The sequence below is a fragment of the Phocoena phocoena genome, chromosome 15 (assembly GCF_963924675.1).
Source record: "Phocoena phocoena chromosome 15, mPhoPho1.1, whole genome shotgun sequence".
NCBI lineage: Eukaryota > Metazoa > Chordata > Mammalia > Artiodactyla > Phocoenidae > Phocoena > Phocoena phocoena.
Genome location: NC_089233.1, coordinates 19820769 through 19847483, shown reverse-complemented (window position 1 = coordinate 19847483; position 26715 = coordinate 19820769). Strand labels below are relative to the sequence as shown.

Below are 26715 nucleotides of genomic sequence, written 5' to 3'. Positions count from 1 at the left end.
TGATTGCTTTTGCTTGTTGTACACCCTTTGAGTTGGGTTTCTGTCAGCTCTGACTAGAAGCTTCATGGCCGGGGGGTGGGAGAGGGAAGGACTGGGAGTTTGGGATTAGCAGATGCAAACTATTCTATACAGGTTGGATAAAAAACAAGGTCCTGCTGTATAGCACAGGGACCTATATTCAAGATCCTGTGATAAACCATAATGGAAAAGGATATGAAAAAGAGTATATATACACACACACATATATATATAACTGAATTATTTTGCTATACAGCAGAAATTAACATAACATTGTAAATCAACTATACTTCAATAAAATATTTTTTAAAAAGAAGCTTCATGACCAATAGACTATCTAATTCCACTTCTCTTCATCTGTACAAATTAGGAATTACCATTGATTCTTGAGCAACAGGGTTTGAACGGCACTGTTCCACTTACGTGGCGACTTTTTTCAATAGTAAAGGCTACAGTACTATACGACTTGCAGCTGGTGGAATCTGCGGATGCAGAACCAGAACGTCGGATACAGAGGAGCTGCATCTACGTGTAGGAGGGCAGACTATAAGTTAATCGTGGATTTTTGACTGAGTGGAGTGGTGGCGCCCCAGCCCCTCCATTGGTCGAGAGTCAAGTGCGCTTTCAACTGCTAAAATTGAAAAGGGGGGAAATAAATTAAGGAGTCTATTTTTGTCATGTAATAATGATTTTGGAGATAATCAATCCTGGCTTTGGATGGTGGCTCCATAATGCTAGTAGGGACCCAGGCTTCTCCAATTTTATTTTATTTTCAGCTATCTTAAAAATGTGCTTGTCATGTTATGGTAACAAGTCAGCTGGTTGACCTCTGGTGCAGAGTTCCAGTTCCTAGCAGGAAGAAAGAGAAGGTAAGGGCAACACACTGTGGGTTATCAAAGTCTGACCACCAGCCCCGTTGAAGGAGATTTTACACACCACACACAACTCTTTTTTTCCCCACTTTAAAAATTGTGGTAAAATTTATGTAACATAAAATTTGCCATTTTCAGGGTACAATTTAATTTCATCCACAATGTTAGGTAACCATCACCACTCTCTCTTTTTAAAACTTCTCATCACACAAAACAGTTCCTTAACCATTAAGCAATAACTCTCCATCCCCCTCTCCTCTCGGCCCCTGATAACCTCTAATCTACTTTCTGTCTCTATGAATCTACCTATTCTAGAGACTTCTTATAAGTGGAATGATATGATATTTGTCCTTTTGTGTCTGGCTGATTTTGCTAAGCAAAATGTCTTCAAGGTTCAATCATGTTGTCGCATGTATCCAAACCTCATTTCTTTTTCTGACGGAAAAATATTCCATTGTATGTATAGAACACATAAGTTTATCCGTTCATCGGTTGACGGACACTTGGGTTGTTTGCACCTTCTGGCTATTGTCCACAAAACAACTTTTAATTACATTTTATTGGTCAGAATTTTGTGACAGGGCCACCATTCTCTTCACGGAAAACTGAAAGGTGTAATTTTCTTTCAAGTAGACAAAGAACATCCCCAACTACAACTGGAGTTTTATTAGTTAAAAAGAAATGCAGAAAGGTCATTAGGGAAGCCACTAGCAGCCTCTGCAACAGTCCATCCCTTTGCCAGCAAAAGTCTTTCCATACGTAGAACACACTCACCTTTTCCCAAAGGAAACAATCCCAAGACATCCCCTGAGAGGGTAAGCTTTCTGAACAATGTGTAGTCCTCTTCATCAGGTCTGGGTGTGTCTTATTTTGGTCTAAACTAAAAGATAACATACTTGCTACCAGCACACCCATTATTCAACTGGGCAGATGGAACCAGATAACCATTAAGAGCTTCTTTTAAATGCAGAGACTGAGCTACACAGAGCATCCACAGGTTCATAGAAATTATCCAACCCAACTGAGCAGGAATAACAAAATTTCTCTTCCCTGGGAATGGAAGAAGTTTCCTGGCTAGCAAGGAGGAACTCCCTTATCTATTATTTTCCATCATCTTCTCTCTGCCCTCTGGAAGATTCTTCTTTGTCCATCTCTCTCCCTGGATCCATCTGAGGTGGAACTGGGGGAGAACAGCCTTCCTCTTGGGCTCAAGAATCTTTCAGGGGTTTACCTGTTTAGAGGTGTCATAGTCACAGGTTGCTACCCAAGTTTGGGTCATATTTGGCAAAATAGTTCCTCCAAAATCTAATAAGCTTCGAATATTTTCTGGAAGAGTATTCGTGGACAAACATCTCATCTATACATAATATGCAAGCACGAAAATCTGCGACACTAACCCCACATCACACTCCAGCCATACTAAGCTACCGTCATTCCCTCAAGCTCATCACGTACCAGGGCTTTGCATGTACTGGTCCAACCGCCTGCAACACAGTTTTCCCTCATCCTTACTTGGCTACTCGCCCTTAAGGGTTCAGTTAAAATGGAACTTCCTCTGTGAAGCCTTTCTTGATCACCCCCAGTGATATGAATTGTCCCTCACGAGTACTTACCAGACCTCCATGATATTTTAGGTAGCATTCCCTAGAAGCAGAGCCTGAGGCAGGGAGTCCGGTACATGTAACTTCTAGAAGGAGTGATCTTTAGGAAAAACCTGTAAAGGAGTATGGGAACAAGCATAACGAAGGGCAGTGAGTCTCCACCTGTGACCTCCCAGAGGAGCAAGCAGCATTAGCTTTGCCAGGGACCTTGCTAGAAGTGAGAAACTCCCAGAACCAGCCTAGAAACTCTGGGAATGGAACAAGTAAGCTGTTGTTTAACCAGCCCTTTAAGTGACGCTGATGCACACTTAAGTTTGAGAACCACAGGGGAAGGGGCCAAAGTCAAATAAGGATGTGGTCCCAGGTAAGATCAAGCCTTGGCCTGATCCATGGAGGACTCTGGAGCATAAATTGCACCACAGAATTGTCCCTGCCTCTGGCAAGAGGGAAGATTTTTGCATCTCTGTATCAGCACTCATTGACGGTAGGCTGTCCCTTGGGGGAAGGATCCCTTGGGTGAGGCAGCTCCTATCAGCTGAGAGCAATTCTCCCAAGAAGGGGCAACCAAGGGCTGGCAGAGGGGGTGGGAAGGTTGGTGCTGCAAATACCTAGCACCAACCTAGCAAAGGGGATCCAGGCATCTATGGGATACTAGCAGCATCTACTAGAATTTTTCTTATTTGTTCAATTATCTCTGTTCTCTCCATCAGACTGAGTGTTCCAAGTGATCAAGAACAATGTCTTGTAATTTAGATGTGAATTCTCTTGCCCTAGTTGGGGAGGTGGCAATAAACACACAGGCACACATACATACATGTGTACATAGGTATATATGTACATAGGATGATGTCAGATATTGATAAATGCTATGGAGAAAAGCAAAGAAGAGGGAGAGGACAGAGAGAAGTCCGAGGTGCTATTTTAGAGCCGTTAAAGAAGGATTCTCTGAGAAGGCGACATTTGAGCCGAGATATGAATGAAGCGAGGGATTGAATCATGAGAAAGAACATCTGGGTAAATTCAAAATTATTTCAAAATAAATGTTTTCTTATGAGAAGGATATCTCAGGGGAGAGCATTCCAGGCACAGGGAATGGATGGATGAATCATAGGAAACGCCTGGCATTTCTATACTGATAAGGCAGGAGGTGGCTGGAAAGATGGACAGGTGGCATGTTGCTTACTGTTTTCATTTATTTTTTAATTGACTTTAAACATTTATCAAAGTATATATGCACAAGATTTTTTAAAAAATCAAATAGGATCAAAGGGGCTGTCATGAAAAGCAGTTCCTCATCCCACTCCAGCCCCTCTCCCCAAAAGTTACCTCAGTTAGCCATTTCTGTCTTAGTTTAACTTATTTCACTCCAAATACAGTTGTTGGATATTTATGGTTCCTCTACTGGTTATCTTTGTAACTTTCAATAACAAGCCTCTAGTGCTTTCATCGACTATAGACAGTATCTCTTGGCTGTTGTCTTTGTAATATCGGGATGTTGCATTCCTATCATTCCTCCCCTCCTTCAACCATCCAACTCCTATCACTGTTGTAGACAGTAGGGACCTAACTTTCAAGTATTTGGGTGTGACAGGGAGAATAGGGGATTTCGGTTACTGAAAGAAATTCAGTAAGGCTAAATTTTAAGGAATAAGATGAGGATATGTTTTATAACCATATTTCATTTTCAATGCTTTTTCTATAGGTTGAGTCTAAGAGTAGAAAACTAATAACTAGACTGTGTGAGAACACAGTCAAGGGGGAATTACGGGATGGCAAACAGTACACCCTCGGTCTGTGTCTGCTTGGTCTTCACCATCTCCTTAACTTACACGCATGTGGGTGACTTTACAGCAGAAGAGTTTTTCTCTTTCAACTTATGTTCCTTGGAAGAAGAGCATAGACAAAGGTGAAGCTGGTTCCCAGCCCAGTTCTACCTCTAGCAGAGACTCCAGTCTCTTCAGAGCCCTCCCACGTGGTCTCTCATTCATGATCATGTTTTACTGCTGAGTCCCTGGGCATCATCAGAGTGGCTCCAAAAGTGAATCACATAGACTTTTCATAGCAGTCTTCTGAGATGTCTCGAACATTCCTCCTACTTTGAGAACTGTTCTCCCTCCCTCAACTCACAGAGGCTGGTCCCAACAGCCATGTATATACTACACGACCCTATCTCTATGACCACAGCAGTATGGGCCAGGAAGTGGCACATGACACAATCAGTTTGTCTCCCCTGGAAATTTTAAATTGAGGCTAAAACTGCCCAGTTGAATCTGGGTGGATCTCTTGGATAGAGGAGACATAAAACCTCAAAATCTAGCTTCCATCTTGAAGATCAACGAGTAGAGAAGGCAAAACAATCTTTTTCAACTAAAAATATGGAAAAAGGCAGAGATGAAAAATAGAGTGACTGTCAAGACTCCTGATGGCTTTTTTCCCCTTGTTTCAGCTCCTTGCTGAGGACTTTGCTTGAAGGTTTCTTGAAACAGCACCACATCCTTATACCAAAACCCCAATTTCTTAAACTAGCTCCAGTGAGTTTCCGCTATTTACAGCCAAAATGTACTAACAAAATATCCCCTACTATGTAATGGGCTCCTTGGAGGGTAGGAACTATATCTGTGTATTCTCCAAACTGCTAAGCAGAATGCTTTGTACATAGTAGGCACTCACACAGAGCATTTATTGAATTGAATCAGCTGCCGGTACTCCTTCCTAAATGACACAGCCACTTTCAGGGGCACTGACTCCTGACGTGAGGGTAGTTCCGACCTATGAGAGGATGAACAGAAAAAAGCACAAATCCACCTTGCCAGCTACTCTACTACCTAAGAATCCAATGGAGGAGGGGTGGAAAGTAGCCTTAATAAGAGAATCAAACATCAGTTTCAAACTGCTTAAGTGCCTCCCAGTCTCCTGCACCATTAGTAGGATCAAAGAAGGTCATCTGCAAACACAGAGAAAGAGCCTGGCTCCATCATTATAAGGAAAGATGTGCTTTCAATCTCTTGGGTCCCTTATGGATCTGGTGAAAGAGCCCTCTAGTGGTGAAAATGAGCAATTACATCTAGGCTTAGACGTCTATTCTACGCACACATGTACACACACCCACACATCCAATTGAATGAAAGGATGAGGTCACCCCCTAGTAACTGGGGAGGCATCATCAGGAACTAACTGACGGCTTCCCTGTCTCTGCACTCCCACTCCAGTCAGGTGTTCTGACTCTCTCCAGATGCAGGTTCAGGTCTTCCCATTCTCTGTGATCAGCTTTGGCCCTGGGCAGGGGTTGTAAAGGATAATCCTGCCAATCCAAGCCAGAGGCTCAGTATAAAGTTTCATTCTTGTTATGTTGATCCCTTTCTCTCCTTCAGAAAAATTGTTCACATCCTGACCCATGACTGTCCCCTTCAACTGCCTGAGTTCCTGTCCCTTCTCCCCAACCCCACACTGTCTACCTGGATACCTGATTCCTTTCTTCTGGACCTTCTGGGAACCATACCTTGTCTACCTGGGCTTATATTACAGACCAAGGAGATAGAGCGGGGGCTGCTTTTGTTTTACTGTGCGTCTGGTGAATGGAGTGATTGGAGCACACTCTTCCAAAGCCCAAAGCCCATTGACTTTCCAATCACATGATCTTGTTTTGGGAAAAGACCTTTCTCACTCTTATCAGAAGAAGAGAAGAAACAAACAGATCCTGGAACAGCTGCTTTGGTCATTATTAATTACTTCATGTTATTTAAGTTAGAGATGGGGAAAGAAAATTTCACTAATTTAGTAACCCTTCTCAGGAAAGACCAGCTTCACCTCCATGTTACATATGGCTTTTTCCTTTTTTTTTTTTTTTAAAAAAAGGATATTTACTGAGAAGCAATTTTTCTTTTCAGGAAAGAAAAAACAATAAGTAACTTACAGAAGGCCTTGTACATCTTCCACCATTACCTCCTATCATTCTTCTGGGATATGACTAGCTGTGGTCTTGGCCCCAAGTTTATCTGTTCTATTTTGGTTATGTGGCAAAATTTCAGTATTTCTATTTCCTGCCCACAAATGCACACAGCTATGCATTTGCAGCAAACAGGCTTACTGCAGTTTGCTTGCAGCAAACTGCAAGCAGGTACAGACATATCTTTACATACCTGCTTTACTTCTACAACAAATTCCCAGTCATTCAGAACTCATAACTAAATTGAACACGGCACAGGTAAACATTCAAACACAGTCACATGATGACTATATATTCAAACATACACATGCCTGCGCAGGTATATCTAACACCAAGAACCAAGCCTTTAAGTGAACTTGAGACCAAAAACAAACCAAAAAAAAAAAAAAAAGTAAAAAGTAGCAGAGTCACCAAGCAGTTGTGAGCTGCATTTGAGAACTCTTCCATGCATTGCTGCTAACTCATTCACCTAGATAGAAGCTCTCAGATGGAGAGCCAGAGATGGCACCATTATCTTTTTTGTCCAGTTAAATAACATTCAAATATGACAGTTGGTTATGAACACATCTCGGGGACAGCAGGAACAACCCAAGCAGCCTCAATTCCAAACACCTGACCTCTGGGTATCTGTACCATCATGCCAAAGGAAAGAAAATAATGAGGGCATTCTGTGGACTGTCCTTAGTGTATTAGGTGTGCTCAGAATACATAGTAACAAAAAGCTAGTTAAATTAAATGCTGATCCTTTGCAACATTGCAACATTGGCTATTTCTAAGGAAGCATCTCACTAGCTTTCAGGTATGAACTGACATTTGCACTTTGGACTAACAAGGAAAGCAAACCCAACTTCACCTGCCTCCTGGTCTAACTTAGACAAGGATGTTAACAAATGGACATCCCAGGGACCTTTGAAGAGAATCTGACATTTTCAGCGACTCTCCCTCCTTGAATCCATCACCACTGCCAACCCCAAAATGTAGGGTCGTTAAAATATATGTGTTTTCAGAGACCACAATCTCACACCCCCTCGGCCCAAATCTCTAATATGTATATAAGAGAGTCTACACACTTCTAGCTCCTTCTGTCTTTTAGTAATACATGATCATATGTATATGAACAGTTCCGGGTCTGGTCTGAGCACGTTGTCTCCAGTGTAAACCAGAGCTCCAGAGAAAGGAGGGTAGACATATTGGTTTGTTTTCTGGGGAACCAAATTGAGACAGACTATCCACAGATGTGCCTATGACAACACTTTTTGCCCGCCCAAGTGAGCCATAGAACCGTCGCCCGGAATCGCTGGCCCCTTTAAGAAGACTCGGTCTTCCCCGATGGGCTCCAGCGGCGCCCGCAGCAAAAGGCAAACTTGCCTGGCTCCTTGGGGGTGGGGGGGTGGGGGGGAATGCCACGTCGGGTGGGGGCGGCGAGAGCGCCAGAGTGCGCTGCGGGCTCCTTTCCCTTTCCCCTTTCCTTAACCCTTCCGGGAGCGGGAGAGGAGGATCAGGGTCGTGCTGCAGCGCTACGGAGCCGGGGCGCTGACTGCCCTGGTCTCCCGAAACTTTGCGCGGAGCGTGGGTTGACTAGGCAGAGCCGAGCAGGCTGGCTGGCCTGGGAAGGGCGGGGGGAAGACAGACCCTTCAGTACCCCAGGTCTCTAGCCCGGGCGCTGGAAAGGCGGAGGGTGCAGCCGCAGCGGAGGAGCTGTCCCTTCAGCACCACGGGCTTAAAACTGGGCGTTAAGAAGGCGGAGGCGGGGCAACAGGCGGGGAGCTGTCCCTTCAGCACCGCAGACCTTTGCCCTCCAATGCAACCTCTCGGCCCCCGCCCCGGGACTGTCTTTTCTCCAGTTTGAGCGGGGGTGTCGGGAGCTGGCGGAGAGCTTTCCTGGGAGGCTGGGGAAGCAATGAACACTCTTCTCAGAGACTCGCCTCCCAGCAGCGCTATTTTTTGCCATCCGCCCTCACCCCCAGCACACGCGCTCGCACACACACGCACGCACGCACACACACACACACACACACAGACCTCTCTGGATTTCTTTGCCTTGAGTCTCCCGGGGCTGTGAGGAACCAGGCGCATCTCAAACCGAGCTGGCAGCTCCAGGCTCCAGAGCCATGCCCTGCACGGACCCTCATGCTCACCAAGCTCCTGAGGAATGAAAGGAACCCAGGGACCCTCAGAAGGCAGCAGTGATGTGGACCAACCTCCTGGAGCCTGCACCCTTCCGAGGGCCATAGGCGACCCAGGGAACTGGAGAGAGCTCCAGACAGGAAATCCCAGCTTTCCCAAAGTCCCTGTGGATGCTGACACAAGGAGACCTGAATTTTTGGAAGGGCCTGTCCTAGGTTACCCAGCTGCAGAGCGATTTTCCCCTCTGGCATTGAACCTCCCTCTCCAACCCCCAGCCATCTAGAGTACCATGAAGAAGTATGAGGATGTGTGACAGAGGAATCCAGATGTTGATCACTACTGTGGGAGCCTTCGCAGCTTTTAGTTTAATGACCATTGCAGTGGGCACGGACTACTGGTTATATTCCAGAGGTGTGTGCAGGACTAAATCTACAAGTGATAATGAAACCAGCAGGAAGAATGAAGAAGTAATGACCCATTCAGGGCTGTGGAGGACCTGCTGCCTAGAAGGTATTTACAAATTCCTCTCAATGGCCCTAAATAATCCAGTTTCTGATATTCTGCTATTCCAATGTGTCGTTGGGGAGATGGAGGCAGTGATGGGGAAAGAGAGATAGTTCAAATTATTGCCGAGAATGTGCAGACGTCCAGATTGTTCCAAGCAAGACTAATCCTGTGTGGGATAAAAGGGTTGGGTCTTGTTGATTGTTTTTGGTATAAGCTTCATGAGATGAGATTTTGTGGCACTCTAGGCAGCTTCTGCAGTGGAGAAAATGTCTTCAAATCTAAAATCTCTGGGTATATTGTGAACTGCTTTGCTTTGATCTCTGGCTTGAGATGGGGTCTTTGGCTCTGCTTAAGTTGCATTTCAGTGGGGGAGAGGTGAAGGAAGAGAAAAGGAGGGAAGGGGGAGGGGGGAGAGAGAGAGAGAGAGAGAGAGAGAGAGATTCTGACCTAGCCTGGCACACTCTGCGCTATTTCCTTCTCAACATAGTCTTATCAGTTTCTTCTGAGTTTGGTCTAACTAGATATTTTCATGAACTTCCATTGCCAACAAGTTCCAGACTAACACATATGAACCTCTAAACACACACACACACACACACACACACACACACACACACACACTTATTAATACATCTCCATTTGGGATGAAAAACCAAAACTGAAGTCTTGGTATTTGGTGTCCACCTGTCTTCTTTCCTAAAGCATCTGCAAACCCAACAAATATATCTCTATGACATTTGCATAAGATTGATTCTCTGAGAATCACAGCATACCACTTCTCATTCAAAAAATTGAGGATTCATTCTAAATTATAATGAAGAGGACAGACCAATTTTAGAATGTCAAGCTCTTAGGTAGCCTGTCTCACTACTAAACTTGCTTCCAGTACACCAGGAGTCACTCCTAGCATCATTGGGCAATGCCTGCATGTCAGTAGGAGTAAACAGAAAAATAGAGAAGGAAACCAGATCTCTTTAGAGCCTATGTGCCTGAGGAAAGGCCCTGGATTAGAGGGGCAGAAGGGAGTTTTCTCAGGCTTCTGAGGGATCTGTGAAGCTTGTCATAGTGATGAGCAAGGAAATCTGTGTTTCCTGTGTGCTCTCCTCCCCTGCCTGCCATTGGTTCTCCATGCCTGCATTCCTACTGGCTGGCATTCGTCAGGGCTTCTTGAGAAGTTGCATTTATGTAAATTGCTTAGGAAATCATGCTATTACATCACTTGCTAGTGTAATGTTGCATCACTGCCTGGCCTTCCTCCCATGTTCTGACACTCTGAACAACTGCTCTCCTGACTGTAGCACTACTAGAGTTGATTCTCTTTCCATTGCAAATTTGCAACTGGTGGGAAGCCCAGGTAGGAAAGGACTACTTTAAATGCAACAAGGATTACTGTATTTGATGTCTGAAGACCTGGGTAATGCTGCAAACTATCTGTGTGACCTTGGCTAAGACATTTACCCATCCAACCCTCAGTATATTAGTCTGGTAAATAATTAATTTGGAATAGGTGGTCATGAATTAGCACTATGCAAAGCTCTCATTGTATACAAGGTAGTGATGGAAATTCTTTTCTAAACATTGACAAAAATCTAATATCTGTGATTATTTGTGCTCAGATATGGTGAAGTCATTTACCTTAAGGAAATATCATAATTCCCTTTCCTATGTTAACAATAAAGAATTGAGTCATCATTTATAAAGTTGAGATTTGGTGGATGTTTCGATGCTTACATGGTTCCAGGGTTGGCATAAAAAATCTGAGGTGCCTCCCAATCCAGAAATGGCACATACGTAGATCAAGTGTCAGTTATTCCCAGTTCTTCTGCCCCCCTTGACCTAAACCTGGGAATTCAAAACTAATCACCAATTTTGACCTCCCCTCTTAGGGCCTGAAATTCCTGAATCCTTGCTCAGAATTTCTCAGCTGATGGTTTCTCTTTTCTCCAACATCATCTCCTACACCCACAGTTTGTACAAGGAATTGGAACCCCACCCAGGTATTCTGTGGGCTTAGTGGGAGAAGTGAGAATTTGAATCAAGAAGAAATTAGATTAATCTAAGGTATGTTCTTGGTCAGGTGAATTCTTCTGAGAAAATTTCCTGCAGTCTCCATGCAATTTGGCCCAGCTATTTTTTTTTTTTTTACATTTCGAAGTATTAATACAGTAAGATGCATAAACTTTAATGAATCACAATAAAATTTTAGCTATGTGTACACCCATATACTCAACACCTAGATAGGCCTGGCTGAAATCTGAAGCCAAGATTTTCCTTCATGTAATGAACATATCAAGTGTTCAAGGAATTTGCAGGAACCTCTGCTTTCTGCATGGGAAGACACATGCAGTAGGCAGCATCCATCCTCTGCTGGAATGAAGGTGTACAGCCATCTCCTGCTCAGTATGTCCTGTCTCCCAAAGCCTTAGCATCCTCATTTTTCTGGTCCTTTAAGTGTTAAAGGATAACTGGGGCGGTGGGGGCGGGCATCCATACTTTTTTAAGAGTCATGAGAAAATGTGGCTATTTCATACAAAAGAAGAGAATGCTCCAAAGGGACATGACAGCTGTCTGCAAATATCTGAGGGGCCGTCATATGGAAAAAAGATTCAAAATGTTCTATGTGGCCTCAAGGGCTTAGAAGTGGAGCTAGAAGAAAACAGGGTTTACCTCAATATAAGTAACTATCTAATATGGCATGGGGAGCTTTCAGAAGTTATGAGTTGTCTACCACCAAAGATATTCAAGTATAAGAAAACTACATCAGTTGTTTCCAGTCTTAACTAGTCAACAGAATCATATGGGGAGATTTAAAAAATAGATTATCAGGCCCCCACAACTAGGTTCTTTGCCTCCATGGGTCAGTGGTGGATCACTTGGAATCTTAATTTTCTAAAATTCCTCCAAGCAATTATAATATTAAAGGCAACACATGCTGAGCATTTACAATGGGTCTGGGAATGACCATGTGTGTTAGGAAGGATCACGTCTCTCAAGTGAGAGAAGAGATATTTCCAGTTTTCATTTCTATAACTCACCAGAAAGTCATTTATATTTAGCACTTATTATGTGCTAGGATTGTGCTAAGAATTTTGAAAAAATAACTTTCATCTTCAAAGGTGTTCAATGATGCAGGTAAAAGTATTAGCCTCATTTTACAGATGAGAAAACTGAGGCCAGGAGAAGTTATGTAACTTGCCCAAGGTCACATACCTACACTCAGCAGACACTACTTCACCTAAGCCATGTTGCTTCACTGAACACTTGCTAGGGAGCATTAATTCATGCACTAGTGGATAGGTTGCTACTGGTACAAATATTAGCTTGTGAGAATGCCCTGACACATGGGTTTTTCCATTCAGAAGTCCCAGATCCCAGAACACTCAGCATGCCTGTGCAGCCTCTGCAGGGGGGCAGGAGCCACCAGACAGGCAAAAACTCAGAGGCAGCAAAGGACACTCTTTGAATGAAAACACAATCGACCTATGTAGAGACACCCACAATGAGAAGCCAGAACGAATGCCTGACTCGTTAGCTGGAAAGCACGCAAGGCATTCACAAAGCAGTGCCCCTACCTGCTGCGTGCTTTCAATGGTGGTGCGTGAATTTGAATGAGAACATGTTCAATATGTGATTCTCTCATTAAGAAACCTCTTGAAGTCCTAGTTATAATCAAAGTGATGTGTTTAGATCATGGAAAGACCACTGGCCTAGTAGCAAGGAACCCTGGGTGCTAATCACATTTCTGTCACTGATAGCTATGTGAATTGTGTACGTTATTTCCTCCTTTGGACCTCAGTTTACCCAGTTCTAAAATGAGAGCTTCAGATAAGATTAGGAAGTAACAAATACAAAGGTCCCTGTGGACTTGGCAGGTAATGTAAAGTGTGAAATAAACATTTCACAGTCCTCTTACCTCAGTTATGTTGGGGTGGGGGAAGGAGTAAGAGTGTGTTTGAGAAGATATAAGGTAACTGAAACTTGGTCTCAGTGTGTGGGCAACAGAGAGCGGTGCGGACTGTGGCACAACGGAAATAATTACTGTGTGGCTTGAGTCGATCTTTACTCTGGGGAAATGTATACCAAACTTGGCCCAATATTCCAAATTTTAAAAAGCTAGATGTTAAATCTCCTGATTTTTAAAATGTGGGCAACTAGTTTAACTTTTTAAACATGCAGTGCCAGCCAAGCCAAACTCACTTTACGGCTGAATCTGACCCATGGGCTGCCTTTTGAGCCCTGAAAATTATCTAAAAGCCCCTTTAAATCCAAATTTCTGATATTTTCATTTTTGATTCCTGAATTGCTCTTTATTAGTCAATAATCACTTATTCAATTCATTAAAAAGTTGCCTACTAAGAAAAGAAAGCCCACTTAGGATTTTAGGACAGGGAACTTAAAATTATGAAAAAGAGGTTCAATAAACTGCTATTTCTGCTACAGATGGGCCTGGATGACATCAAACATCTGGCTGAAAAACTGAAAAAAAAATTAGCCAGTCATTAGAAATTCCCCCATATTTCCAAATCTCCAGATGGTTGACTTTTTCAGCCAGATGGGGTTCCAGCTTTATTTATGTGTTCAGAAGCCTTCAGGGAAGCTTCAAAAGCACAGCTGAGGACAAGGCTGGGATAAGGACATAAGTATTTTCTATGTGCCAAGCCCATGCTAGGTGCTTTCACACATATTAACTCATAAATTTCACATCTCCTATCTGCCCCCAGCAGAATATAAACTCCATAAGTACAGGGATCCTTGTCTGTTTGGGGCACTACTATATCCCTAGAGCTTAGAAACAGTACCAAGTAGTCACTTCTGCTCCCCCTGTCCTAGATTTAATGCCGCACCTTCCCTTGGACGTGGGTGCAGAATGCATTAGAACACTCTAACTCTCTTCCCTACTCCTGACCTTCTCCTTATTCCTTTCTCTCCACTCTTCTACCTTGACCCTAAAGCCCATGAGGCAGATAGAAGAGAGAAATGGGCTGAAGTCTTAAGACAGGATGGGGGAGACTGACCATGACTGTGTTTGGGGGCAAGTCAGGATGGGGAAGGTGGCAGAGGTTGAGGTGTGAGCATGACTAATATTCAGCCAGAACATGTTTGTATAGCCATACAGTTTGTTAAAATGTTGAAATACTTCCCTCCCTGTTGATAAACAACAACTGGTCCAAGTCCCTCACCAAACCCCCACCACTAGCCCTAAGCCCTTCATGGAACCTCTCAAACATCCACTAGATCCACCAAGTAAGAGGTTAAAACCTGGCCCAGCAGGGCCATCACGATCATGTTCCAGCCCTACGGAAGCATCCATTCTAATTGGCTCATCTGTGTCCTGCTTGTGGTTAAATAGTTTTGAATCTTACTCTTAGTTGCGTCATCCTTGATGGAAAGCATTCCTCTTTTTTCTACCTCAAACCCAGCCTTCTGACCCTAGGATTCTACCCATCTTAGAAAGTAGATAGCTTGGAAATACTTTTTTTTTTTTTTGCTTAATTATTTGAGATGTTATCTCTGGATTGGAATAAAGGCAAATGATGGGCAATCCAAGGTTGGGTGACTAATGTAAGCTATTAGCATGGATGATTGGTGTGGGTAACCAGCACACATCAAGAAAAAAATAAAACAAGAATCAGGCAAAAAGATGAGTGTGTCCTTTTAATGTTTAATGTCATAGAGCAGTATCTAACAATCTTACTTAAGTGGTCATCTAATTCTCCGGGGGAATGTACCTTTGTTTGACTTAGCTTTTATTATAGATTCAGGCCCAGTTGTATAGTTAGATGTTTACTTGTCGAAAACTTGGGAAGATGCACATATATTTTTTAGTTCAGTAGAGGTACAAATGATTTCTGTTCATTAGAGGAGATAACCTCAAATGTTGTGGACTATTGCTCACCCTCTAGTACATTAATCAGTTTTATATATAACATAATGATATTATTTCAGATTTTTTTTAAGATTTAATTTTATTTATCTTTGGCTATGTTAGGCCTTTGTTGCGTGGGCTTTCTCTAGCTGTGGCGAGTGGGGGCTACTCTTCGTTGCGGTATGCAGGCTTCTCTTGTTGCAGAGCACGGGCTCTAGGAGCGCGGGCTTCAGTAGTTGTGGCACACGGGCTCAGCAGTTGTGGCTTGCAGGCTCTAGAGCGCAGATTCATTAGTTGTGGCGCATGGGCTTAGTTGCTCCGCGGCATGTAGGATCTTTCTGGACCAGGGCTCGAACCCATGTCCCCTGCATTGGCAGACGGATTCTTAACCACTGACTCACCAGGGAAGACCCTCAGATTTTTTTCTTTGAAAAAAAAGTACATAACATCTTCCTTCGAGCCAGCTTTGTCATTCTGCTGGTTCCCTCACTGATGAATAAAACTTGATATAAGCTCGCTGTGTATTTTATGAGAATTATGTTTTTAACGATTTGAACATTATACTCCGACATGTGGCTTTCTAAGGTTAAAAAAAGCCTACAAAACTCCAAGGTCGTTTTCCTTTTCCTTCATCCCATGACCCTGCCAGAGTCTACTTTTTCAGTGTAGGAGCAAATGGGCCTTTAACAATTTATGTGCGGCCACAAAGAATATCAGATAGTAGGACGGGCTTTGAGGTCAGGTGGAACTGGGTTCTTACCTGAATCTGCCATTTACTGTCTACAAGACTTTGGAAATTGCTAAACCTCTGAGCATGGGTTTCCTTACCTATACAACGAGGAAGCAAAAGTAGCAAGCACTTTCATCTCTTTCTGCCTTAGTTCTTAGTTGTGTCTTGTGGTTCCTTCATTCCTTCATACCTCTAAATAATATGTTGACCAGTAGTCCTTGATTCATGCATTTTAGACAAGATCCATTTGCTAAGACAAATGATAAGTCCACTTTCTTATACCACTACCCTTTCTTCCACTACTTATAGTTCCTCAGTGAGTTTACCTGTGGCTCCAAGAAGAATCATTCATAAAGATTGAGGGTGGCTGGAGAAAAGAGAGACTGGCATCTCATTCCTGGATTGGATATTAGCTTAGGCAGCACAGCTGCTCATCTTCTCATGTGCATATTTCAGCAAGGAAGCTGGGAGGCAAGACCAGGGCTGAGAGAAGGCATGGCAGCAGGTCCGCCTGTTTAGAATGGAGAGGTCTCTGAGTTGAGTGGATCTATGGTGGATACTTGAGAGCTTGAGCCATTTTGTCAGTATCCCACCCAAGAGAGCAGCCTGTTAGGCAAGAAGACCCTAGACAGGGCTACATGATGTTCATGAAGGTGTTGTCTTTTTTTTTTTTTTTTTTTTTTTGCGGTACGCGGGCCTCTCACTCTTGTGGCCTCTCCCGCCGCGGAGCACAGGCTCCGGACGTGCAGGCTCAGCGGCCATGGCTCACGGGCCCAGCCGCTCTGCGGCATGTGGGATCTTCCCGGACCGGGGCACGAACCCGTGTCCCCTGCATCGGCAGGTGGACTCCCAACCACTGCGCCACCAGGGAGGCCCATGAAGGTGTTGTCTTGCACAGAGCTACCTGGCCTAGGGGTCAAGCAGGGGCTGAGAATCAGCTCATGCTCCACTTCCCAAACCATGCATGTTGGTCCAGAACTGAGTCCACCCAAAGGGAGGAGAGCCTGTAAAAATGTTCACAGGTACTGTATGGGCCAACTGCAGACCCAGCAGCATGGGGGTTGTGGGTTGCCAGTGATGGGAGCCAAGGTGGGATGGAAAAGACTGACCAGACTCAGGCACCTCACATCAGGAAGGAAGTTGCAGTGGGAAGACCCCACAGGGCCCTCCAATAACAAATGCATGTGCCTCCAGCGGAAAGTCAACATATAGACTCCTGTGTGCAGAGAAACTGACTGTTAACGTCAGCTGGAGGAACAGTAGCAATGAACAGTAACGGTTTGCAACCTCACCCAGCTAAGTGAAGCGGCACTTCTGGCCTTTTTTTTCCTTCTTGTTCTCTGCCACAACATATTAAAGGTATTCCCTTCTAAGAGAGGGAGGAGTAATAAATAAATAAATACAGTGAGAAAAATAAAATAAAAGAGGGAGGAGTAGGGATACAGCTTTGCAATCAGATATGCAATTGGAAGTTTTAACAACCAAAAGTGACTGTAAAGTTATGAAATCGGCCCAAGATATCATTAAGAAAATGAGGGATTGGACATAACACAGCTGAAAGCCAAAATAAAACAAGTGCCTGTTTATATACCACTTAGTTGAGACTTATCAATAAACGGATATATGTCATCATGTTTTGTCTCTAAAATTCTAAAAGTTGAAAATTTAATGATGTGTGTGCACTGTGATATGTAATTACCTCTCAGGGGTTGGCAAACTACAGTCCATTGGCCAGATTTGGCCCATTGCCTGTTTTTGTGCAACCCACAAGCTGAGAATATATTGTATGTTTTCAAATGGTAGAAAAAATTAAATAACATCTCAAAATATTTCATGACACATAAAAATGATAAGAAATTCAAATTTCAGCATCTATAATTCTGAATGTTGTCAATTTAAAAACTATGGAAATTTGTTTTCTCTACTGTTGTATTAATATCTACATAGTATCCTTGATTTTGCTACTTGATCTGCAAAGGCTAAAATATTTACTGTCTGGCCCTTTACAGAAAAAGTAAAGTTAGCCAATCCCTGCTATATCTCATTGCAGGAATCGATAATAACATTTTATTTCTAGAAGTACCCTTTGTTTTCCCAAGAATGTTGAATTGCTTTCTTTTTTTCTTATACCTTTTGCCTTTATCATAGACTCTTCAGATCAGGTATTCTGTTGGGTTCTCTTTTCTTTCCTGAAGAACTCTCACTTAGTTCTTTGCCCAGACAGTCCTTGTCCTCTTTCTGAGCCATGGAGAGGTTGAAAGAAAGTCAATGAGATCTTCCCCTCTGATGGTCTCTAGGGAAGGCAGCCCCTGGCCAGGTACACAGGGAACAATATCTGTTGGGGTAGACAAGAGAAGAAAGCTTTGGTAACCTGTGTTCTGATGACAATGAAAAAAAAAAAGACCCTAGAGACAGATTGAAGGTAAGCTCTATCAGACATGGTTACGGGGTGGGTGAGGGTGAAGAAATTGAGGTCCACAACAGGCGGCTGGTATTGGGAGTCTACTCAGAGGTACTGATCCATATAGTTCCACAGATGAGGTTCATATGATTGTGAAACTTCATGAAAAATATGATGTGAACGGGCACTTTTATAGAAAGAGTCTCATCCTCCATAAGTGTTAAGAATCACTAATACAGAGTTTAGGACAGAGATGAAACCTGGGTTGACACTTAGGATCATCCAAGCATAGATGGTAATTGAAGACGTGGAAGCACACAAGAAGTGCCACAGAAACCCCAATGACCACAAAGAGGGAAACTGACAGAACCCTAAGTAACATTAACATTATGGGGCAAGGAAGAGAGGAACCTGTGAAAACTGAAAAGAAAAAAAAAAAAGAAAACTAGAAACAAAAACAGAGATGAAGGAGGAGAAAGAATTCAGGATTTAAATACCATTTTGATGGTCTACTGAGGCTTGCTCTAAAATAATGCAGATGAACAGAAAAGTCTGGCACTAGAAGCTCTCTGGCTTAAGACAGTTCCTTACAAGTAAGTTCCTTACATCATCTGTGGGCTACTTCCTGGGTTTGCACAAGAGGGCCTGCTTCCAGGGTAGATCTGCCCTTCCTCCTGGGATCGGTAAGCAGGTGAGATGATAAGATGGATCCTGGGGGTTGCATCTAAGGAAGCTGCAGAAAGAGAGAATGGGTCATGAGAACCCGAGGAAGAGGTGCCAAGGAAATAGTAAAATAATAACTAGCTGACACTTAATGAACACCTTCTGTGTGCCATGCTACAATTACTGGGGCAGATTGCACGTTCATTTCTGGGCTAACTCCTGAGCATTTATTTACTTAACAGACACATACTCTATGCCAAGCACTGTTCTACGTGAGCACTCGACAAACGTCATTTACTCCTTGTGCCTTATTCATAAGGTAGACATTATTATTATCCCCATTTTACAGATGAAGGAACGGGGACGCAGAGGGCGTGTAGTTAGTAAGAGGCAGAGCTGGGTTTCCAACCCTGCCCTATGCCGTCTTTCATTACTGTACTCTACTTGCTTGGATAAACACTAGTATAAAGAGATGCAACTGATTCTCATAATAGCCCAGTGTACAACTAGCAGGGCTGTTCCACCAATAAGGAGACTGAGGCTTAGAGAATTAAAGATCACCTGCTAGGTGGTGGCAGGGCTGGACTTGAACCAGAAGCTTCACCTTAATCACCACACACTGCACTGCCCAGGGCTGGTGGGCTGGGTTTTTCCAACCTGCCCACTCCTATATCCAGGAGAGTTTGATGTCAGTCACCGGCTCTGAACCATTCAACGACTGGAACTATTGTGAAAAATAATTAACCCAGCCTTTGTCAATTTTTATTCCACATCCAGAAAGCAAGGTCAAGGAACAGATATGGTAAAGCTAGCAAGATTTAGACGTTACAGCAGTAGGTTGTGAAGAAACACCACCTCTGGATCAAATGTAAATAAAAAGTAAAAGGCAACACCAATCATTTGGAAGAACAGTGTTTCTTTTCCAGAGTCTAACTAGACGCAGGTGAGCAGACTATTGGAGATTCTTGCGTCTTCTACATTGGATTTGGGGTGTTTGCAGACTTGAGGGTGCCATTATGTTCGTGGCTGTCCCACTTCCTGAGGACTAGACTTGGGTACATCATTCATTTGACTTCTTTGAGCTTTATACTCTGTGTCAGGCAGGAGTCAAGTTTTCTGGGTTGGATAATTCTCACACTTAGGGCTCTGCAGCCTGATTCTCATGCAGCAGCCAAGGCCAAAAACATCTTGGAAGAGCACCCAACCCACACGAGACACGGAATAGACGAGTGTACCACCACGTCTGGTTCTTAGTGACCTTGGGCCTGAGTAGGCTAGAAACAGGCAGCTGAGATGAGCTCGGGGCAGCATGACTTAACACCATCTATCCACATTTTAACCTGCATGTCGTAAGAACTACTATCACATATGTTTTGCCATCCAAATACTCTTTATCCACCACATTTCCCTGAACCACTAATCTAGAACAAGAGCCTGGCACATAGTCGATTCTTAATAAATATACGTTGAATTTATTGCTTGTGAGCAGGTAATTTAATTACCTTGAGTTTCTCTTAGTGAATCCGTGCTAATCCCTAACCATCATTGTTCTGCCATTATGTGCTTACAAACTACTTTTAAAATAATTTATCCTATAATCCCTGCCACAATGGATGGTAATTCAGCAGCCTGTATTTTGAGCAAGTATGACTTGAAGATCTCAACATTGTTTGTCCATCACTTTTTTTTCCCCCTCAGAAATGAACCAGAGTAGTTTAACAGTCTCAGTTAAAAATTCCCTCAATACCCTGGGTGCAAACTTGGGGAAGGAAAAAAGAAAATACATGTTGTGTGGGATATATTGTGCACAGATCTGGCAGGCACTGTTTCTATCCTTTGTGCTTCGGATTCTGTATATATTTGGATACCTGCATTGTTTAGGAAGTGGAATTTCCACCACTCTGTATTCCACAGCATATGGTATTCAGTATCATGCATAGCTGCCTTGGAACACAATAATACCTACCTGCTAAATTAAAGTGATTCAGAAACTCACGGGTAACTGTTGAGGTGCCTTCCATCACCTCATTTATTACAAAATTCTACTGTCACCTGTGGAAATTGATTCTGGCATTGAGCAGTTAATACAGATGCATATTTACAACAAATCATTTTGACCCTTTGCAAATCACAGGACAGCAGAACCAATTAGCTGTTTATCAGCTTAAAATGTCTTAAAACATGTACTATCAAGTAAGTCCTGGTTTTTCAAAATATTACTTTTCACCAAAGATGAATCTGGCTTGCAATCAAAATGCCCTAAGTGTTTAGAGAAAAATAAAAAGATCAAATCAAGAGGCAACGATGTTAATCTGAGTCAAAGGTCTGCTGCAAAGCATAATAATTGCTCTTTTCTGCTGTTTTACTCTGTGGTGAGTGATGGCTTAGCTCTGAGCAGTGGGAAAATGGCAGGGGTTGGATTCTAAGAGATAATAAGGTCTGAACCAAGGAAAATTCAATCTGGGCCACCCCCAGCGATGATTTTCCAGTTGGAGTCCCTGGGGCTGAGCATAGGAAATGGAGAGCCCTAGCCCAAGACCATGGACTTTCTCCAAACTCTCTTAAAGTAGGCAGAAGTACTGGGGAGGGGAAGGAGGATGAAATTTTAAACAGTGTGGTCAAGTTTGGCTTCCCTGAGAAGGTGACATTTAACCCCAAATCTGAAAGAGGTAAAGAACCAAGCCAGGTGGGAAGAGCATTCCTTCCAGGCAGAAGGAACAGCAAGTACAAAGGCCCTGAGGTGGGGAGGTGCCTGGGGTGTTTAAGGAGCAAGGAAGCCAGTGAGGTTGAACAGGATGAGTGAGGAGGAAAAGAGAATAGGTGAGGGTGTTGAGGCCAAAAGGAAGCTGTAAGAACTTGGACTTAGAGTGAACTGGAAGCCTTTGGAAGAGTTTAATACCAGGAATGACGTGTTCTTGAATTTGCCATGTCTGAGTTTTCTCCTCACCTGCATTATTTGCTGCTTGATAGAAAGAGCAGTTTGTCCTGTGACCTTCCTTGCTTCCCCCGGGCAAGAACTTCAGCCCTAATCGATGAAGATTTTGCCTCACCTCGCCCTCACGCTTCTCTAAGACTGGGCACAGTGGAATAGCATCTCTTCAGCATTGCCTTCCTTCTTCCCCTGAAAACAAGCCATGGCCCCTTACTGTCTTCAGTATTGTGTTTCTCATTATGGGGAAATGGGGTTTAAACGAAAGGACAATGACGTGGAAGTTTCTAATGCTTACCAGATCTTACAAAGCTCTTGGAGTCATCATTCCTGTAGGGCAACCTCTTCCTGACTCACAGATTCACGCTCTTCTCCCTCTCAAGCTGGCATCTTCTCCCATGCTGGTCCCTCTTCTCAGTCTGGAGAGGCAATAGGAGCTGTGAAGTAAGTGGTTTGCACTTGAGGGGGGCTCCAACCTGGTCCTCCTGCTCTATGAGGGCTTATTTAGCACCTACTGTGTGCCAGACACTGTGCTAGGCGCCAAGGATTCAGCAGAGAATAAAGTAGACACGGTCCCATCTTTGGTAAGTTCACAATTATGTAGGGAAGAAGCTGAGTGCACCCAGGTGAACAGTGCCGAATGCTCCTGGTGCATAAGGCAGGGGGTCCTGGATTAGTCAGGGGGACTCATCATCACAGAAATGTTCTCTTAGGGCTTGTGCGTCCCCAAGGTGCCTGGCCTACAACAGGTGCTCAGAACACATTTGCCGAATGCACGAGGAGGGCTTGTGTAGAGCACACAGAGGAGAACTGACCTCTCCCATGTGTTGGGGGCTGGAGTGGACATGAATTCAGAGCCCCTGGCTTCTTATCCTTAAGCAGAAGGGAAAGAGAACAGGAAAACAGCCTACCTCTAGAGATCCATGGAGACAAACTGAGTGATGACACATTTCTCTCTCTTTTTTAAGTTTTTGAACTGTATTTTTGTTTTGTTTTACAGACAATCCTGGATATTTGATTTTTGTCATGTTTTTGAGTGGCATGTTTTTCCTACTGTATTTTCTTAATTAAAACTCTCTTAACATAAAAGTAATACAAAAACATATTCTTAATACCAACTTCTAAAGTAAAATAGACAAGGCAAGGTTTCATCCCCTAACCCCCAGAACCACTGCTACTCCCAGTTTGGTGAATCTCTAATATATATCATTTCCCTGTTTTTCTGCTCTACTCTGTCAAGGAGATTAGGAAGGGTATGTTTTTCTCTTCCAGGTCAAATTACTCATAATTTACTCAAAAGCTTTAAAAAAGTATCTTACAATTTATTAAGACATTTAATCATGCACACTATTTTTAAAAATCAAATCATATGGAAGGGCTTTTAATGACAAGCATCTACCTCAAGGGGGTTCACCCCTCCCTGCTCCAAATCCTACTCCTCAGAGCAAGCTTTTTTTTTTTTAAGAACCATTTCTGATTCATTTCCTCTGGTGGTTACATCCACATCTCTAAATAATATGTTTATCTTCTATTTCTTGATTTATAATCTATTGACTTCCTGCCATAATAGGTGAGGATTTAGCTAACTCACTCCACCCTCTGTATTGATTACCTTTCCAATTTCTAAAAATAACATTAATCTTCATTTCTTTTTCGAACCACCTTGGGTAGAATGTCTTAGCTTCCCACTTTGTAGAACGAGGACGTCCACATACCCTCCCCCACCACACACACCTACCCATGTCTCTTGGTTATATTTTTACTTCTTCATGGTCAAGATTCACTCCTTTTGCATTCTATTCTATAAATATGCTAATGTCTTCCATGCTGGAGCTATAGATTGATTCTGGAGTTTGAAAACCACTGAACATTATTATGATTATGTAGACGGTGTCTGATGCAAAGCTAAGTTGTTTTCTAGGATTACATGTTTTCCTTTCTGGTTTCAACGTCATTGAAATCTCTGAGTCATTCAAAGATGGAGTCTCCTTTCTAACACTTGACTAGTTGTTCAGAATCATGACATGTGTTTGCTTTGTACAGTTTTCATTTTTCCTGGTGTTTCTGATTGATTCAAAGGGTTTTTTTAACAGGTCATTTAGAGCAAAATTAGGCTTTTTAAACATAAGCCCTGTGGTGGGGAAAGGAACCTTTTGGAAAAATCACTCCTCCCTCCCTTTTTGTCCTGCTTCCTCAGTGCAGTGTAGTAGTTAAGAACTCAGCCTATATAGTCAGATTGCTTGGCCTCAAATCCCAGGTCAACCACATACAGTTGTGTGATTTTGGATGCATTACCTAATCTCTCTGTGTCTCAATTTCCTCATCTATAAAAAGGGGATTATTACTCATAAGGTTGTTATAGGGATTTAATGAGTTATTCTTTGCACAGCACTTAGAGCAGTGCCTGGCACACGTAAGTACTAATTTGATGTTGGTTTTTACCATCTTCCTGTGATAAACAGATCAGACAGAATCTGCCAACAGCAAGGATTCATCCCGGCCATGGAAACCACTGTTCTGTGAGTCCCCGAGAAGCTTCACAAGTCTTTGCTTCCCTGAGGCAAAGCCAGTGACATAGCTGATAGAGACCTTACCAGGAAACAAGATTCACGATCTTTGGTGATATATCTTCGGCCCGATTCCTTTCATACTCGTTGATGAAGGTGGTCAAAACCTTAGGGAACATGTATTCTAGAATATCCCCCAGCTGAGCCACACTGGGGAACAATTAGCACTCAGTAAATAACTGTAGCAAGAGCATACTGAGTGCTTGTATGCATTATCTCACTTGGTCCTCTCAAGAGCCCTGTGGGGTATTATACCCATTTTGCCGATGAGCAAATGGAACTCAGAGAAGTAACTGTCCAAATTCTCATAACTAGTGAGTGGTGGTAGAGGGGAGATTCAACCCCAGGTCTTTTAAATCTGAAAACTGATGTCCTTAATGCTGATGTCATAGCCCAGTGTGCTCAAAATGTGTTCTGTTAAGCCCAGGAGTAAGGGAAGCCTCCCAACACCATTTCATGGGGGTCTGCAAAGTCAAAACTATTGCATAGTGTTAATAAGATGTGATTTGCCTTTTTCACTATGTTGACACTTGCACAGATGATGCAAAAACGATGGTGGGTAACACTCCTGGAGCCTGAGCATGAATAACAGCAATGGAACCAAATGGTTCTAGCTCTCGTCGTATTCATCACCACCACCACTCACTCACAGTGAAAGAAAGCGCTAGTTTCACTTTGAAACATCCCTGGTGAAGCAGCAAAAAGGTATTAATTTTATTAAATCCTGAACTTTGTATGTAACAAAATGGGAAAGACACGTAAAGCACTTCCGTCGTAAACCAAAGGCCACCGTGGGTCTCCAGCAAAGGCACTCGTGCAACCGAGTTGCGAGCTGAACTAGCTGCTTTTTTCCCATGAAACACCATATTTACTTGAAAGGACAACTGACAGGCAAATTATGGTTATTCAGGCTTGGGTATTTGGCAGACATTTTCTTGAAAATGAGCTAAGCGAGCCTGTCATTTCAACGGAACAACTGACAGTATTTATTGCCAAGGGAAAAATTCAAGGTTTCAAGTAAAAATTACAATTTGGCTCCTATCTGCCCCCATGAGTGAATGTAATTTTTTTTTTCTACTGTGTAATGTGCCAGGTTTGGAAGATCTGTATGACTCAGTTGATATTTTCCAAATGACCAATGCATGACGTTAAAAATGATCCCTGGGTAAAAGATTCATTCAAGATGCAGAATTAGAAAGAGCAAGGGATTTTAACGTACTAGAGCATAAAAAGTTAATGAATATGGTTTCAAACTCCACATTGCAACTGGCTGTTAAGAAACTACCGCTTGTCGAGTGTTGGTGTAATATCAAAGGAGACTCTCCTCAATTATCTTCAAAGGCTATTCAGATTCATCTATCTTTGTCAACCACATATTTGTATGAGGCTAGGTTTTCTTCATATACCTCAACAAAACATTTGGCAGCAGGTCAAATGCAGAAGCACATGTGAGAATTTATCTGCCTTCTTATTAAGCCAGATGCTAAAGAGATTTGCAAAAATGTAAAGCCAAATGCCACTCTTCTCGCTTTTTTTTTTTTTTTAGAGAATATAGCTATTTTTCGCATAAATATGTTACGTATGTTAACATGCTATCGGTTCTATCGTTATTTTCAAATGATTTAAAAATAAATATTTAAAAATTTTTTGAGTTTTGTTTTCCAACACAGTAAGTATTGTTAGATTTAACCCATAGAAACATCTCAATAATTTGCACAAGTGTAAAGGAGTCCTGAGACCCCAAAACTGGAGAATCTCTCTACAGCTGAATTTTCACTCTGTTGACAAACTTCAAGAGGTTGAGGAGAGAAACTAAAGAAGCCATTTTCATACTTCTATCAGAAGATTTCCTTCTAGTTCTGTCTTTTCTTCTCCACTGGGAGCTGAAACACAGTCCCTTGGTGGGTTCCCATCTCTCTGTTTTTGAGTTTTCTTTAGTTGCAGCTAAGCTCAGCCATTGTTCCCCCATCACTGGAATGTAAGAGGCAACGTGAGATTTCGGCAGGTGCTGAAAGGGGTGTCTTGGACTAAAATGCAGCCCTGCTGGTATCAAGTCTGACAGGACCTGAAGGATTCACCGTGTCCTGTGTCTTTGTTCACAAACACCGACAAAGATTAGCTATGTCCCTACAAAGGGGTCAAAGCTCTGGATTTGTGGTGAGATTCCTTACATGTGAGACAAAGCAGAGGGTAGGGAAACTGAGCTGTGAGTCCTCAAGTTTTTGGTGGATAGGGGTTTAAATTTACAAACTGTCTACCTTCTACCTCAAATGATCAGTTAGAGAGACTGAGTGTGAAGATGAAAAGTTTAGGGAATGGAAGGGACTATTGGGGCAGCCACTGAACAAACATTTCTCATGCCCAGTCCCACTGCTAGGCACTGGGAAACACAGAGAAATGGGAAATAGAAGGGAGGCTTGGGGATGCTGCCAGGAATGTCTGCTCCTGTTTGTGTGTTGTTGTCAGCCCCACATCTATCCCCCTTCTT

The 26715-nt window shown here is 42.9% G+C and overlaps 1 protein-coding gene across 1 annotated transcript in view; it reads left to right on the top strand.

The window, feature by feature from the left end:
- The first annotated feature begins 8209 nt into the window (after positions 1 to 8209).
- Positions 8210 to 26715, top strand: part of CACNG3 (calcium voltage-gated channel auxiliary subunit gamma 3) — an 83845-nt gene continuing 65339 nt past the window's right edge. Inside the window, exon 1 of the mRNA XM_065892625.1 lies at positions 8210 to 9074. Within this exon, the coding sequence (XP_065748697.1) occupies positions 8864 to 9074 (211 nt within the window). The 5' untranslated portion in view covers positions 8210 to 8863. The remainder of the gene's footprint in view (positions 9075 to 26715) is intronic.